This window comes from Phoca vitulina, unplaced genomic scaffold, assembly GCF_004348235.1.
Source record: "Phoca vitulina isolate PV1807 unplaced genomic scaffold, GSC_HSeal_1.0 scaffold40, whole genome shotgun sequence".
NCBI classification, from domain to species: Eukaryota; Metazoa; Chordata; class Mammalia; order Carnivora; family Phocidae; genus Phoca; species Phoca vitulina.
Window position 1 is genome coordinate 13,166,062 of NW_022589743.1, and position 17,548 is coordinate 13,183,609.

Here is a 17,548-nt window from a genome sequence, read left to right on the forward strand (position 1 = left end):
TACTTGATTAATCTTGGCATTTGAAATGTAGGTTGTTGCCAGCTTTCCCAGAATAAGAAACAATTCTGTTATGAACATCCTTGAAAATATATCTTTGTATATTTCGCTATTTCCTTTATATATTCTAAATACTAATTCTTTGTTGCTTATTGCATTGCATGTATATTCTTGTGTCTTGTGGTTTATTTATGGAGTATTTTTCTGAAAGTTTATTTTAGTGAATTCAAATTTATTAGTGTTTTTTCTTTTATGAATTGTATTTGAGTTTAAGCAGTCTTTCCTTATCTTGTGCTACATTTTCTAAAAGTGTTATTTTTTCTTGATAAAATCAGCTGAAGATTCATTTTTGTTTACGTTGTGAGATTGGGAATCCATTTTATTTCCTGCATGGATCATCTTCTCAGCATCATTTACTAAATAGTTCATTTCTTTCTGATTTGTAATGACACTCCTGCCACATACCTGATTTTCATTTATTTTTGAATTTCTGGACTTTGTTCTGTGACCTAAACTCATATTTGTTAATTACTCTAGCATGAGAAAAATGCTGATACATGGTAGTGCATATTTCCTCACTTTGTTCTTTTCCTTTGGGATGATCTTGGCTGAATTTTAGAATTAGCTTGTAAATTTCCATGAAAAATTCTGTTGGAATTTTGGTTGGAATTTCACTGAATTTAGGAAGAATTGATGTATTTATAATACGGGAGTTTTCCCATTCACAAACAACATGTATAAAGTTCTTCATTTATTATATCCTATATCTGTCAATAAAATTTTATGATTTTATTTTTAAAAGTCTTAGGTGTTTTGGATAGATTTATTCCTAAGTTAAAGTTTCTGTTTCTTTTTCAAATGGTACCTTTAAAAAATTGCATTTTCTAGTTGTTATTGCTGTATAAAAACGGTAGTGGATTTTTATTTATCTTGTAACCAACCACTTTGCTGAACTATCTTATAGGTTTGTCTATGGATTCTTAAATTTTCTGTGTAATTATACTGTTTATAAGTAATGACTATTTTCTTTCTTTCCAACTCCATCACATTCTATTTATTTCTTTGTTGGCTTAAACTTCCAGTGCATTGTTTATCACAGGCAGTGAAATAGACATCCTGGTCTTATTGCTACTTAAAAGAGACTATATTACTAGTCTTGCATCATTTAGTAATGTCTGTTGTTTTAAAATTCTTTATTTTTTTAATTAACAGCTTGATTGAAATATAATTCACATGCCATAAAATTTACCCTCTTATAGTATACAATTCAGTAGTTTTTAGTATAGTCACAGAATTATGCAACTGTCACTGCTATCTGACTTCAGAACATTTATTAAAACTTACGAGCCACATGAAAACAAATGAGCCAGTTAGTATACATTTGTATTTAGCATGTATTGTTTCCTTGAGTCATTTAAAATTTTTTGCTTGTCATACAGTCATATTATTCTCATCATTGGAATACTACCTGGAAGTAATTCAGGCATTTAGGTGGCATATCAACCCTTGTAAGCTCTTTGGAAAAACCATTTGGTGCATTTTTATTTAGTCCTTTTGTTTGTTTGTTTTTAAAAGTAAGCTCCATGCCCAACATAGGGCTTGAACTCACAACCTTGAGATCAAAGGTTGCAAGCTGTACCAACTGAGCCAGCCAGGCGTGCCTAGTTCATTACTTTTGAAGGGCACTAAATAATACCCTGATTGCCTGAAGAAGTAATGAACCTCCTAAATGTATAACTTACTGTTAAAGTGTCTTTGACTCTGAAGAGAATTTGGGAATATATGGGAATTTGTCTATCTATCTGTCTATCTGTCTGTCTATCTATCATTTTTAACAAGTGATAATTTATTAAAAAGGTTGATTTAAGCATAAACACTAGGAAAAAGTAAATAAAAAGTAAATGTCACAAAAGAAAGGAAATACAGTATACTATATATAGGTTAGCTATAACAATGTATATATAATCACAATTTTGTTAAAAATATTGACTTAGTAAAAATTATGATATAACTATTGTGAGAATGGGTAAGTAAAATGTATGTTTGGTGGTTTAAGAGCCTTAAAGATGTACTTTTGTGTAGGGTGCTAGGGACTATGTGGGAATTTAAAACATAGTTAGCACTTGTATATTAATAGTGTTTGCCTAAAATTTCAGTGTATATTTCATTTGGGTTTTATAATTTTAAGAAGTTTGTTTTCCTCTTCTTCCCATTTCCTGCAATGTACTTAATAATGGTAATTTCTTATAGGGACATTTTTCTGCTGTCCTTCAAAAAGAAGAAAAAGCCTTACCAATGCATGGTAAAGAGGAGGCAAGATTAGTACCGATTATTAGTGCTTCAACTCAAATAATGCTCAAAGGACTTTTTATGGTGTTTGACTATCTTTTTAGGCAAAATAGCAGGTTAGTAAATATATATGATTTGTATTTTCCCTCTTAAAAATATTAGTTTTATTGGGTGCTACCATGTGTTTAAGTTGTGCAAGTACCTAGGCTCGTTGTAAAGAAGTGGTATAAATATTGTTCTTACTTGTTGGTACAGACTTAGATCTATTGGAATTAGTCTTTATTAATGAAAATGAGTATTAAAATAAAAAAAGTAGATATATTTTAAATACATTTTCTTAATGCAGCATTAAATTTGTATAAATTTATTTTTATAATTTATATTGTATAATTTATACAATGTATTATATATTATAATTATACATTAAACTGTATATGACTGAACTTAAACATTTAGGTTTTAAGGACAGTTTTAGATATGTTTCTTCCAGTGTCAGAAAGTCTCTTATTGCATAAAGCCTCTATTTAGTGAAACGTGGAAAATGAGAAACAGTTAACTCCCCTCACTCAATCCCTTATTAAATTATAGTACTATCTGGTTCCAATTTTTTTATGGTAAAACATACATACATAACATAAAATTTACTCTTTTAACCATTTTAAGTGTACATTTTAGTAGCATTAAGTATATTCACATCACTACTATCCATTCCCAGAACTTTTTCAGGACTTCTATACCCATGAAACAATAGTTCCCATTTCCCTCTTCTCATAACCTTTGGTAACCTCTTTTCTTTCATCTCCATGGATTTGCCCCTTTTAGGTTATCTCCTATAAAGTGGAATCTTATAATATTTGTTCTTTTGCATCTGGCTTATTTAACTTAGTACATTGTTTTCAAGGTTCATCCATGTGGTAACATATATCAGAATACCATTCTGTTTTATGGCTGAATATTATCAGATTCCATCATATGTATATACCATAGTTTGTTTATCCTTTGTTATGTTGATGGCCATTTGGATTATTTTCACCTTTTGTCTATTGTGAATAATGCTACAGTGAACATTGATAGACAAGTATTTGTTTGAGGGGCGCCTGGGTGGCTCAGTTGTTAAGTGTCTGCCTTCGGCTCAGGTCATGATCCCAGGGTCCTGGGATCGAGCCCCGCATCGGGCTCCCTCTTCGGCGGGAAGCCTGCTCTCCCTCTCCCACTCCCGCTGCTTGTGTTCCCTCTCTCGCTGTGGCTCTCTCTGTCAAATAAATAAAATCCTTTAAAAAACAAACAAACAAAAAAACCACAAGTATCTGTTTGAGTCCCTGCTTTCAATTCCTCCAGGTAAATACCTGGAGTGTGGAATTTCAGGGTCATATGGTAATTCTGTATTTAACTTTTTGAGGAATCAACATACTATTTTCCCATTTTAAATTCCCATAGTTATGCACAACATTTCTAGTCGCTCAACATCCTTGCCAGTACTTGTTTCTCACTTTTGGGATAATAGCCATCCTAATGGGTATAAAGTGGTATTTGCTTATAGTTTTTATTTACTCCACCCTCCACTAATGGCTAGTGATGTTGAGCATCTTTTCATGTTCTTATTGTCCATTTGCATGTCTTCATTGGAGTAATGTCTATTCACATCCTATGCCCATTTTTGAATTGGGTTATTTTTTGTTGTTGTTGAGTTGTAAAAGTTACCTATATATTCTGCATATTAATCCTATATCAGATATATGTTTTACACATATACCCCATTCTGTGGGTTGTCTTCTCACTCTCTGATAGTGTCCTTGGATGCACAAAAGTTTTTTAATTTTGATGAAGTCCAGTTTATTTTTTCTTTTGTTGCTTGTGCCTTTGGTATATACAAGAAATATGGCCAAATCTGGTATCATTAAGATTTTCCCCTATGTTTTCCTCTAAATGTTTTATAGTTTATAGCTCTCAGTACTTTTATAAAATTCTCTCCAAGGATTATAGGGTCCCTGACTTGAACTTTGAGATCTGATCTCTCTAGGTGTGAAATTAACAGTCAATATTATTGTGAGGACATGGTGGAGAATACCATATTTTATTCTCTTTAAGCTGAAGTGTGCATAGCCTTTTTTTTGTGTGTGTGCATAGCCTCTTATTGAAAGAAATTATAAGTTGGATGGGATCACAGAGATCAATACCTTCATTAAAAGTTAATGAAGACTGAAACCCATATTTTAAAGGAACTTAAAATTTATAATTAGTTTTCTAAACTTTTAAAACTTTCAGTAAAAATTCTTTCCATTTTCTCATGTAATAAAAAAGTATAATGCACTGTTTAGCTTCTTTAAGGAAAACTGTTATCTATTTTGTGACTGATAATGTAACACAGAGTGCAAAGAGCTCTAGACTAGGAGTTAGGAGACCTGGATTTTAATTCTGGTTTTGCCATGATTAATATATTGTTCGAACATAGGGATGGGAAATGGTAAGGGATGGATATTTAGATAATATCTAACCTCTGTAAGAAGAAGTTGATTGTAAGATTTAATGGCTCATTTTCTATCAGAATTACTGAATTTAATTAGCGGTGGGGGTTGTTGGTGGGGAAGATGGTATCTTTGAGTGAGAAGATACCAGGACTCTCGATTTAGTTTTAGTTTAATCAGTTTTTATATTGTATGTAGCTGGGATATTATGTGTTTCATAAAGTTTTGCCATTTAATTGCCATTTTATTTTCATCCAGATTTGCCGATGATTATAAAGTTGCTATTCAACAGACTTATTCTTGGATAAATCAGATTGATACTTCAGATAAAAATGGATTCTTTGCTCTGGCAAAAAATAAGAAACGTTCAAGACAGAAAATTGCAGTTCATGTGCTAAACTTTTGGTGCTTAAATCCAGCTGTGGTAAGCCTGTCATGTTGTAAATGAAAATTCTGTCATCTTGCTCAATACCAACAATTAAATATGTTTTACTCTTGTAAAGATGTATCTAATATTGTTTCCTTTTAGGCCTTTTCAGATATTAATGGCAAAGTTTGGACAATTGTTTTGACATCTGGGACATTATCACCAATGAAATCCTTCTCATCAGAACTTGGTGTTACATTCACTATCCAACTGGAGGCTAATCATGTCATTAATAACTCACAGGTTAGTATGTTTTTTTGAAGGCTCTCAGTCTTTTTACCTCAATATAATTTTATATGAAGAAAATTAGAAGGTACCTGAAATACTAACAGATCCTGATAGGAAATTCAACATTTTAGCTTTAGAATAAAAGAAAAATCTGTCAGCTGTTTGGCAGTGTCAACAAAAGGAAATACTGATAAATAGCATTCCTTCAGCTCATTGAGTAAAAATACACACTTTAGATGCAAAGTTTATATTGCAGTTTCTTCATTTAAGTATGTTTTAGGTTTTTAAAAATGAGAATTAAAAACAAAACAAAAATTTAATGTCTTTACCATAGTTCCTATTGCATAATTATTTGTTCATTTGTTTCTCTTTTCCAACAGACAGTGCTATATCCTTATTCTTCTTTTTATGTCCCCATTCTTCCAGTGCACCTGGATTAATACTGGGCATTAGTTAATTAGCAAGGGTTCAGCATGTGTTTGAATATCTGAAATGAATTAAAAGTACTCTCATGGGCGCCTGGATGGCTCAGTTGGTTAAGTGACTGCCTTCGGCTCAGGTCATGATCCTGGAGTCCCGGGATCAAGTCCTGCATCGGGCTCCCTGCTCAGAGGGAAGCCTGCTTTTCTCTCTGCTGCTCCCCTTGCTTGTGTGTACATGCTCTCTCTCTCTCTATCTCTCTGACAAATAAATAAAATCTTTAAAAAAATTAAAAATAAAAAAATAAAAGTACTCTCATGAGTCCTATAACTTAAGTTTTTAATGTTTTATAATAATACCATATAAATGTTATTTAATTTCCTAGGAACATTTGAATTGTCATTTGTCAATCTACCTTCTGCTTCTTTTTTTTTTTTTTTTTTAAAGATTTTTATTTATTCATTTATTTGAGAGAGAGAGAGAAAGAGAGCACATGAGAGGGGGGAGGGTCAGAGGGAGAAGCAGACTCCCTGCCGAGCAGGGAGCCCGATGCGGGACTCGATCCAGGGACTCCAGGATCATGACCTGAGCCGAAGGCAGTCGCTTAACCAACTGAGCCACCCAGGCGCCCCCTTCTGCTTCTTTTTATGAAGTAATTTAAAGTGGCTAGCTGCATACTTAACATCACCTGTGCACCTAACACAATTCTAGTTCTTTATAAAGCTGTTGTTTTCTTTTTCTTTTTTTAAAGATTTTATTTATTTATTTGAGAGAGAGCATGAATGGGGGAAGGGGCAGAGGGAGAGGGAGAGGGACAAGCTGACTCCCTGCTGAGCACAGAGCCTGATTCCAGGACCCTGAGATCATGACCTGAGCTGAAGTCAGATGCTCAACTGACTGGGCCACCCAGGCACCCCATAAAGCTGTTGTTTTCAACCAAGGTGTATGTGTAGGGACATTTTTAGTTTTCACAATTACTTGGGAGGAACTACTGATATTTAGTAGGTGGGGGCCTTGAATGTTAAGCTCCTATATAACTAAGAATTGTGCTTTCTATAGTGCCAGAGTGCTCCTGTTTAGAGACATTGCTATAAACAATAGTGAAGGAAAAATATATGTTCCACATTTTTAAAAAGTTTTTATTTAAATTCCATTTAGTTAACATGCAGTGTAATATTTGTTTCAGGTGTACAATTTAATGATTCAGGACTTAATAGAATACCTGGTGCTCACCACAAGTGCACTCTATGTTCTATAGTTTTAAGTTGCCTTTTTTAGAGGTTCAAATAAATATGGGAAGTTATTAATTTAACATATATTTTCTCATAAGAATGTTGTTATAGTCTCTATATTCTCAGTCTAGTACACAAAAGCCCATTTAACCTGTAATGCCAATGGATTATAATAGTAAAAATGCTGATTGTTCAGTTGAATTCTATTATAATATTTGCCCCCAACTTTAAAAATTTATTTTTTATTGTGAAGTGTTTTGTTATCTTTTTAACATCTGTGAGCTCTGTAGTCGTGTTCTTATCCCTACCTGATATTGTCAATTTGTATTTTCTGGTTTTGTGTTTTTTTTTTATCAGTGTCGGTTTGAGTTTATTGCTTTTATTAATCTTTTTAAAGAGTAAACTCTTGGCTTTTTTGAGTTTTTCTGTTATAAAAAAATATTTTTATTTTATTTTTTTTTAGAGAGGGAACGGGGAGGAGCAGAGGGAAAGGAAGAGAGAGAATCCCAAGCAGGCTTCCACACACCAGTGCGGTACCCGATGTGGGGCTTGCCTTGGGGATTCTTTCCCTCTCTCTCTGCCTCTCTGCCCCCACCTTTCTTAAATAAATAATCGTTTAAAAAAAGAACAAGTACATAATCCTACATAACTACAATACCATAATCATACCCAAGAAATGTAATATTGGTACAATAGTGTCAATATTTATATTTCTCCAGTTATTTCCAAAATGTCTTTATCCTGTTTATTTTTATTCTTTTTTTTTTTTTTTTAAAGATTTTATTTATTTATTTGACAGAGATAGAGACAGCGAGAGAGGGAACACAAGCAGGGGGAGTGGGAGAGGGAGAAGCAGGCTTCCCCGCAGAGCAGGGAGCCTGATGCGGGGCTCGATCCCAGGACCCTGGGATTATGACCTGAGCCGAAGGCAGACGCTTAACGACTGAGCCACCCAGGCGCCCCTGTTTATTTTTATTCTTGATCCAAGATCCAATCAAGTATTACATGTTACACTTGACTTTCATATTTCTAGTCTTAAAACTTTTTTTTGACTTATTTTTTTGTCTTTGTTTATCTTTCATGACATTTTTATAGAATTCAAGTCAGCAGTTATCTTGAGGAATGTCTTAGAATCTGGATTTTATATGATTGTTTCTTCTTGATAGATTCGGGTTAAACAGTTTGGTAACATTACTATATAGGTGATATTGTTACTTTCCATTGCCTCATGTCAGGAAACACTTAATATCAGTTTGTCTTATTACTAGTTAATCATTTAGTTAAAAGTTGGTTAAATTGGTGTCCATCAGATGTCATCTTGGAAAATGTACCTCAATCTCATATATCATTTGAAAATATAGGGCTATTACATTTTTCAACAATCTGAAGTCTTTATTGTCTTTAGATTACTAATAAAGTTTTTTCTTTCTCTTAGTCAAATTAAGTATACTAAAGCTAGGTCTGTATGAATGTAGAGCAATTGCAAATAACTAAAATTTGGTGGGTCTGATATTTTAGGACTATAGATCTTTGACCATCAGTGAATTTGTAAATTTGTTAAGTATATTCATATTGAATATACTTAGCTGTTGTCATAGTTGAGTCTCAGAGGCTTATCTACAGCAGATTGTATAAGCCTTCATCTCTAAGAGTTTGGAATCATTTCTGATTTACTCATTTCATTTGTTCACATCCCACAGAATTTTACTACATGTTTAATTTTGCAAAGCTATTGGTCTGCTTAAATTTCTATAAATTAGATTTATATATAATTAATTAATGATAATAGAAAAACACCACCAATTTAAAAATAAATTTCCTCTAAACTTGTTGCTTGATCTTCTTTTGACATACATATAATTAAGGTTCTCAACTAAATGCTAATTTGCCTGCGTAGTTTAGGCATGACTCTAATATGACATATTTATATTCTAGGTTTGGGTGGGCACCATTGGGTCAGGCCCCAAGGGTCGGAATCTCTGTGCTACCTTCCAGCACACAGAAACATTTGAGTTCCAGGATGAAGTGGGCGAACTTTTGTTATCTGTGTGTCAGACTGTGAGCCAAGGAATTTTGTGTTTCTTGCCATCTTACAAGGTAAGACAATATTTATTGTTTCTTTTGCCTTTAAAAAATCACATGGGATTACCGGGATAAGCTTCCAGAGTTCAGAAGCGACAGAGGAATTACAGTTTTCTAAACATCATATATAATTTTACTTATTTATTGATTAAGATATTGATTGTTCAATCACTGTTTTACTTGAAACTGTAAGAGATTAAAAGTCTTCAAGCAATGTTAGTTATATAAGAACTGTTAATGTGTACATTATTTTTATTCTTAGGGACAGCTTGATTTTTTCATAGTTGAAGGAAAACATTCTTCACTTTCATAAATTATACTTTTGAATGTTTCATTAATCTGAATCTAAAGTCAGACTTCCTTTGTTACTCATCTTTTTTACTTCATGTATTTGGCTAGATATTTTTCTTGCTTTTAAAGTCTTTCTGATTTTTAATAATATTTTCTTGTGTAAAATTGAGTTATATAGTGTATTTTAGTCCTAATATTCAAAGCATTAAAACCACATATAATTCCTGAGAGTAAAATCATACTTTATCAAAACCCAAGCTAAATTCCAATGTAGAGAAGTGGTATTCCCTTTTCTTTTCGCATAGGAAATTATATATGTAGCATAAATAAGTAATATATTTGAATGGCAATACTGATAACTTTTGGCTCTCCTACTGTCTTTTCATTTATATACATACTGCTGTGTATGAATGTGTCCTCCAAAATTTCATATGTTGAAATCCTAACCCCTAAAGATGGTGCTATTAGGAGTGGGGCCTTTGGGAGATGCTTATTAAGTCATGAGGTCAGAATTCTTATGAATAGGATTAATGTTTATAAAAGAGGACCTGAGAGAAGCCTTGCCTCTTCCACCATGTGAGGACGTAGAGAAAAGGTGCCAGCTATGAACCAGGAAGAGGGCCCTCATCAAATGTGACCACACTGGTGCCTTGATCTTGGATTTTCCAGCCTCCAGGACTGTATGTGATAAATTTCTTATGTTTAAAAGCTATCCAACTCGAGGTATTTTGATATAGCAGCCCGACAGGGACGAAGACATACTTTGTTAGCAGAGACAGTATATTAGTCTTCCTATAGATAAATTGGAAGAATTGCTTTCAGAAGAAATTTAATCAGATAAGTTTTTTTTTTTTTTCACAAGAACATCTGAAAATAAAATGGACCTAAACATCTTAAAAATTCTTTATAGAAAGCAATATTTATCCCAGAATGTGTACATTTACACCAAACAGCTATGTTAAGGAAAACTAATAATTAAGCTTGGAACTAAAGAAAAGCAAAATCTCAGTCACAATCCCAGAAAGTGAGCCAGCAATGTCCAGTTGAGTAAATGAAAAATTTCATATTTTGCTAAGCTTCAAAGACATGGTAAGAATGATTCTTTATATGCTAGGAAGCAATTTGGTATGTATTTTTTTGTTTCTGTTTTTTGTGTATATAGAGGAAAACCAAATCTAATATAAAGTTATTAAAATTGACAGTAATATAATTGCCATTGAAAAAGCTACAGTGAAAAAACAGACTGTTGAATAATGAACCATATTTTTTGGTACCAGTTTTCTCAAATAGTAAAATTTTCGTTAGCCGGTCTCAGTAGTTTAAAAATATGTTCTAATTCTTAATAAATTTAGGTGAAATATATCACTTGGTAGAAGAAAAGTAACTAAATGTAGAAGTAATATTACCTCCTAAATTTAATTTTTGGAATAGATTTAGCACAGTATTAATTTTATAGTTACTGAAACTGATGATTAATTATTGGGTGACTACGGAGACTAACATTTAAGTATACTTTTTAGCAGATTTATAAATTGGCTTAACAAATGGACTATTTTTCTTCTTCCTTTTCAACTAAAAAAGAATGGGAAGATACAGAAAATAATCTTTCAAAAGTATTTTGTTTCAGTTTTAGTTTATTTCTTTTATTAAGAGTGGGATTGATAGTTCTCTGGGGTTTTGCTTATTTCTTATTTTCTAATTTATTGTCTTTATACTGTATTTATCTTCTTTATTGATTTGTATGGACTTTGAATAGATCACGTGGATATTAATTCTCTATAAAACATATCAAAAAATTACCCAGTTTTTCATTTTTGAATTATTATAATTTTTTAAGCTTTAAAAATTTAATTTATCAATTCTTATACATAATTAAATAATAAAAAATGATTATAATGACAAACAGCAGTCCCCTGTCTCATTTCTCATTTTTCAGTTCTGTACCTCAGAGGCTTCTCAAACCTTTGACCTATTCCTCTGATATTTATTGTTATTTCTTTTTTAAAAATTGTGGTGAAACATGCATAACATAAAATTTATCATTTTAACCATATATTCACAATTTATGCAACCATAAACACTGTCCGTTTCTACAACTTTTGCATCATCCCGAACAGGAAATCTCTAAGTATGAAATAGTAACTCCCCAGATCCGCTCCCTGGTAATCTCTATTCTACTTTCTGTCTGTAAGAATTTGTCTGTCCTAGGTACCTCATGTAAATGGAATCATACAATATTTGTCCCAATATTTGTTATCAGAATTTTATTTTTTTTGCATGTGGATACCCAATTTTCCCAGCATCATTTGTTGAAAAGATTCTCTTTTCTTCATGGAATGGTCTTGGTACCCTTGTTGAAAACCCATTAACCACATATGCAAGGACTTATGTGTGGACTTTCTATTGTTTCCTTAGTCTATAAATCTATCCTTATGCCATTACTGTTGCAGTTACTTTAACTTTGCAGTAAGTTTTAAAATCAGGAAGTGTAGGTCCTCTAATTTTGTTCTTTTTCAAGATTGTTTTGGCTATTTGGAGTTCCTCAGGATTCCTAATGCATTTTAGGATGGATTTTTTTCTTTTTCTGCAAAAGAATGCTGTTGGGATTTTCATAGGGATTGCATTGAATCTGTTCTGGTAGTATTACTAATAATATTAATTCTTCCAACCTATGAACATGGGATGTCTTTCCATTTATTTATGTCTTTTTTAATTGTTTTCAGCAATGTTTAGTAGTTTCAGGGTACAACTCTTTAACCTTCTTGTTTAAATTTATTTCTAAGTATTTTTTTAATGCTGTTGCAAATGGATTGTTTTCTTAACTTCCTTTTCCAGTTGTTCATTGCTGCTGTATGGAAAGGGAACTGATTTTTCTGTATTGATTTTGTATCCTGAAACTTTTCTGAATTTATTTGCTTTATATTTGGTGGGGGTGCGGGGTGGGAAATCTTTCACTTTCTATTTAAAAAAGATCATGTCATCTGCAAACAGAGATCATTTTAGTTCTTCCTTCCAATTTGGATGTCTTTTATTTCCTTTTTTTGCCTGATTATTCTGGCTAAGAACTTAAACTACTATGTTGAATAGAAGTGGTACAAACTGGCATCCCTGACTTGTTCCATTGAGTGTGATATTAGCTGTGGGTTTTCCATATATTGCTTTATAATGTTGAAGAAGTTTCTTTTTATTTCTAGTTTATCGACTGTTTTTTGTCATTGATGCTTTTTCTGTATCAATTTAGAATAATCATGTGTTTTTTGGTCCTTCATTCTATTAATGCTGTGTATTACATTGATTGATTTTCTTTTTTTAAAGATTTTATTTATTTATCTGACAGAGAGCTATAGCGAGAGAGGGAACACAAGCAGGGGGAGTGGGAGAAGGAGAAGCAGGCCTCCCGCGGAGGAGGGAGCCCGATGTGGGGCTCGATCCCAGGACCCTGGAATCATGACCTGAGCGGAAGGCAGACGCTTAACGACTGAGCCACCCAGCTGCCCCACATTGATTGATTTTCATATGATGAACCACTCTTTAATTTTGGGAATAAATCCCACTTGGTCATGGTTTATAATCCTTTTAGTATATTGCTGAATTTGGTTTGCTTATATTTGTTGAAGATTCTTGCATGAATATTTGTAAGAGATATTTGTCTGTAGTTTCTTTTGCTTCTGTCTTTGTCTTTGCTCTCAGGATAATACTAGGCTCATAGAATAAGTTAGTAAATATTCTGTACTCTTCAGTTTTTTGGAAGAGTTTGAGTAGGATTGGTGTTAATTCATCTTTAAGTGATTTGTAATATTCACCAGTGAAGCCACTGGATTCAGGGATTTTCTTTGTTGGAAGGGTTTTGATTACTGATTCAGTCTCCTTACTAGTTTTAAGTCTATTCAGATTTTCTATTTCTTAATGATTCAGTATTTGTAGATTGTGTGTTCTTCAAATTTGCCCATTTTATCTAGGTTATCCAGTTCGGTGGCATACAGTTGTTTATAATATTCTTTTGTAATCCTCATTTCTGTAAAATTGGTAGTGATGTCCCCTCTTTTGTGGTTTTAGTAATTTGAGTCTTTTTTTTCCCCCAAAGTCAATCTAGCTAAATGTTTGTAAATTTTATTGATCTTTTCAAAGAACCAACTTTTGATTTACTGATTTTCTCTACTGTTTTCTATTCTCTATTTAATTTATCTCTCCTATAATCTTTATTATTTCCTTCCTTCTGCTAGTTTTGGATTTAGTATGCTCTTATTTTTCTGGTTCCTGAATGCATAAAATTAGATTACTAATTTGAGATCTTTTTATAAGTGTGTCATTAAAGCTATAAATTTCCCTCTTAGCACTGCTTTCTTTGCATCCTGTAAGTTTTGGTATGTTGTGTTTTCATTTTCATATTTCTCAAGGTATTTTCTAATTTCTCTTGTGATTTCTTCTTTGACCTATAGGTTGTTTAAAATATGTTGTTGTTTAATTTCCTTATATTTGTGAGTTTTCTAGTTTTCCTTCTTTTATTGATAGAAATTCTAGTTTTATTCTATTGTGACCAGAAAAGATATTATGTATGATTACAGTCTTTTTAAATTTATTAAGACTTGTGTTGTGGACTGACATGGTCTCTCTGGGAAATTGTTCCATGTCCATTTTGGAAAAATGTGTATTGTCTGTTGTGATTGAAATTTTATACATGCCTCTTAGGTCCAACAGGCTTATAGTGTTGTTACAGTTCTCTATTTCCTTTCTTATCTCTATCCAACTTCTATTCATTATTGAAAGTGGGTAACTGATATCTCCAACTATTGTATAGTTGTCTTTTCTCCCTTCAATTCTGCCATTGTTTGCTTAAAAGATTTTGGGACTCCGATTTTGGTGCATGTGTTTACAGTTGTTATATGTTTTTCATGAAATGACCTTTTTATCATCAATATATAGTATCCTTTGGCCCTTGTAACAGTTTTTGACTTAAAGTCTATTCTGTCTGATATTAGTTATGGCATCCTACCTCTCTTTTGGTTACCATTTGTGTGGAATAGCTTTTCCATCCTTTCACTTTCAGCCTTCATGTCTTTAGATCTAAAGTGAATCTCTTGTAGTCAATATATAGTTGAACCATCTTTTAAAATCCATTTTGCCATTTGTTATTTGTTTTCTGTATGTTTTACAAAACTTCTATGTTCCTCATTTTCTCCATCACCACCCTCTTTTTTGTTTAGTTGATTTCTTATAGTTATACATTTTGCTTTCTTGTTTTGTGTATATTTTATAGATACTTTTCTTTGTGCTTACAATGTGGATTACCTATTAGCATCCTAAAGTTATAACTATCTGATTTGAATTGTTATCAACTTAACTTCATTTATGTACAAAAACTTCACATTTAAACAGCTCCATCTCTCCTTTGTGTTATTGATGTCACAGAGTACTCCTTTATACATGTGTGTCCAACAACAAAGATTTATAATAAATTTTTATGCATTTACCTTTTAAATCCTGTAGAAAATTAAAAAGAGAGTCACAAACCAAAATTACAAAAATAGTGGCTTTATCTTTTTTCATGTTTTTACCTTTACTAGAGATCTTTATATCATTATACCATTTTAAGTTACTGTTTTAGATCCATTCATTTCAAAAGGCCTAATAAACTCTTTCAGCTTTTGTTTATTTGGATATGTCATAACTTCTCCCTCATTTTTGAAGGACAGTTTTGCCAGCTATAGAATTCCTGGCTGATAGTTTTTTCTTTAGCAGAGGCCACTGCTTTCTGGCCTCTCATAAGAGTTTTCTGATGAGAACTGAGCTTATGATCTTATTGAGAATCCTTTGATGAGATGAGTTGCTTCTCTCTTGCATCTGTTTATTCATTTATTTATTTATTTTGCTCTTCATCTTTTGACAGTTTAATTACAAAGTATCTTTATATAGGTCACTTTGGATTTATTCTGATTGAACTCGTTAGGTTTCATGGATTTGTAGATTCATTTCTTCCATTACATTTGGGAAAATTTCAGCCATTATTTCTTGAAATATTTGAATTGAGAGATAAGGGAAATACAAAACATCACAATTTATATAGTAGAGCTAAAGTTATACTTAGAGGGAAATTCATAGCTTTTAATGCTTATTAGAAAAAAGAGAAAGGTCTTAAAATCATAATCTGAATTTCTGAGGAAAATAAACACAAACTAAATAGAGGAAAGGAAATAATGAAGAACAAAAATCTATAAAATAGAAAACCAAGAAATAATAGAAATAAATCAATGAAACCAAGAGCTGTACTCATTATTAAAATGTTTTAATAAAGTTAATAAAACCTAGCAAAACTGGTCAAGATAAAAAAAGAAGGGAAATTACCAATATTAGGAATTAAGTGGGAATATCATTACAGATTTTGTTGAATTAAAAAGATAATAAAGGGATATTTTCAACTTTATGCCAAGCAGTTAAACAACTTACATGAAATGGATAGATTCCTTAAAAGACTCAGATTACCAAAATTGACTCAACAAGAATTAGATAATTCAAATAACATACCTGTTGAACAAATTGAAGTAGTAATTAAAAACTTTTGACAAAGAAAATTGTAGGCTCAGATGTCTTTATTGGTTAATTCTATCAAGAAAAATTACCAATACTACCCAAACTCAGAAAATAGAGGAAGAGGGAGCACTTCCCATGTCATCAGGCAAACATATCTCTGATACCAAAGCCAAATAAAAGGATATTACAAGAAAGTAAAACTATGGACCAACACAGGCCTAAGTAATTGGTATATATAATCCCTTAGTATAAAAAGTATCATATATCATGACCAAGTGAGATTCATCCTGGGAAGCTAATAATAGTTCAGTCTTCAAAAATCCACCAGTATAATTCAGTTCATGAATAGAATAAGTTAGAAAAATCACATGTTCATCTAAAGTTATAGATAAAGCATTTTACAAAATTTAATGCCAATTCATAATATAACCTTCAGGTAAATAAAGAACCATCTGATAAAGGGGAATCTGTAAAAAACTTATAGCTAACATCCTGCTTAATGTTCTAAGACTGACTGAATGCTTTTTTGCTCACTTTCAGGAACAAGGCACAGATGTCTGTTTTCTATTCTATTAAACATTGTACTGTATCTAGTACAGTAAGACAAAAACAGGAAATAAAATTACAAAGACTTCAAAAGAATAAGTAAAACTGGTTTTGCTCAGACATCGTGATTATGTACTTATAAAACACTAAGGAATCAAAAAAACTAGTAAAATTAATAACTGAATGCAGCAGATTCTCAGTCTAGAGAAAGTCAATGCAGGTGCCCCTCATCTCGGGTTTGAACTGCACAGGTCCACTTACATGTCAGTTTTTTTTTAAAATAAATACAGTGCAGTTCTATAAATGTATTTTCTCTTCTTTACGATTTTCTCTTTTAAAATTTTTTAAAAGATTTATTTATTTGTTTTAGACAGACTGTGCACAAACGGGAGGGGCAGAGGGAGAGAGAATTCCAAGCAGACCGGAGCCCAATGTGGGGCTCAATCTCATGATCCTGAGCTGAAACCAAGAGTCGGACACTCAACCAACTGCGCCACCCAGGCGCCCCTCTTCCTTATTATTATTTTTTTGAAGATTTTATTTATTTGTCAGAGAAAGAGAGAGAGAGAGAGCACAAGCAGGGGAAGTGGTAGGCAGAGGGAGAAGCAGGCTCCACACTGAGCAAAAAGCCAGATGTGGGACTTGATCCCAGGTCCCCAGGATCATGACCTGAGCTGAAGGCAGACGCTTAACTGACTGAGCCACCCAGGCATCCCCCTTATGATTTTCTTAATAATATTTTCTTTTCTCTAGCTTGCTTTATACAGTAAATAGTACATTTAACATACAAAATATGTATTAATCGACTATTTTTTGGTAAGTCTTCTGGTCAACAGCAGGCTAATAGTAGTTAAGTTTTGGGGGAGTCCGAAGTTATATGTGGCTTTTTGACTGGGCAAGGGTGTTGGTGCCCTTGACCCCTGTGTTGTTCAAGGGTTAACTGTATACATAAACAGATTGTATGTTTATAATAGTAACGAACTATTGGAAAATAAAATTTAAAACAATATCAGTTCAAATAACACTAAAAATTATGAAATTAT

The 17,548-nt window shown here is 32.4% G+C and overlaps 1 protein-coding gene across 1 annotated transcript in view; it reads left to right on the forward strand.

The window, feature by feature from the left end:
• The window catches only part of BRIP1 (BRCA1 interacting protein C-terminal helicase 1), a 176,572-nt gene that overhangs the window by 74,790 nt on the left and 84,234 nt on the right, over positions 1 to 17,548 (forward strand). Inside the window, exons 10-13 of the mRNA XM_032428708.1 lie at positions 2,248 to 2,402; positions 5,010 to 5,175; positions 5,281 to 5,421; positions 8,994 to 9,155. Coding sequence (XP_032284599.1) covers positions 2,248 to 2,402; positions 5,010 to 5,175; positions 5,281 to 5,421; positions 8,994 to 9,155 — 624 coding nt within the window. The remainder of the gene's footprint in view (positions 1 to 2,247; positions 2,403 to 5,009; positions 5,176 to 5,280; positions 5,422 to 8,993; positions 9,156 to 17,548) is intronic.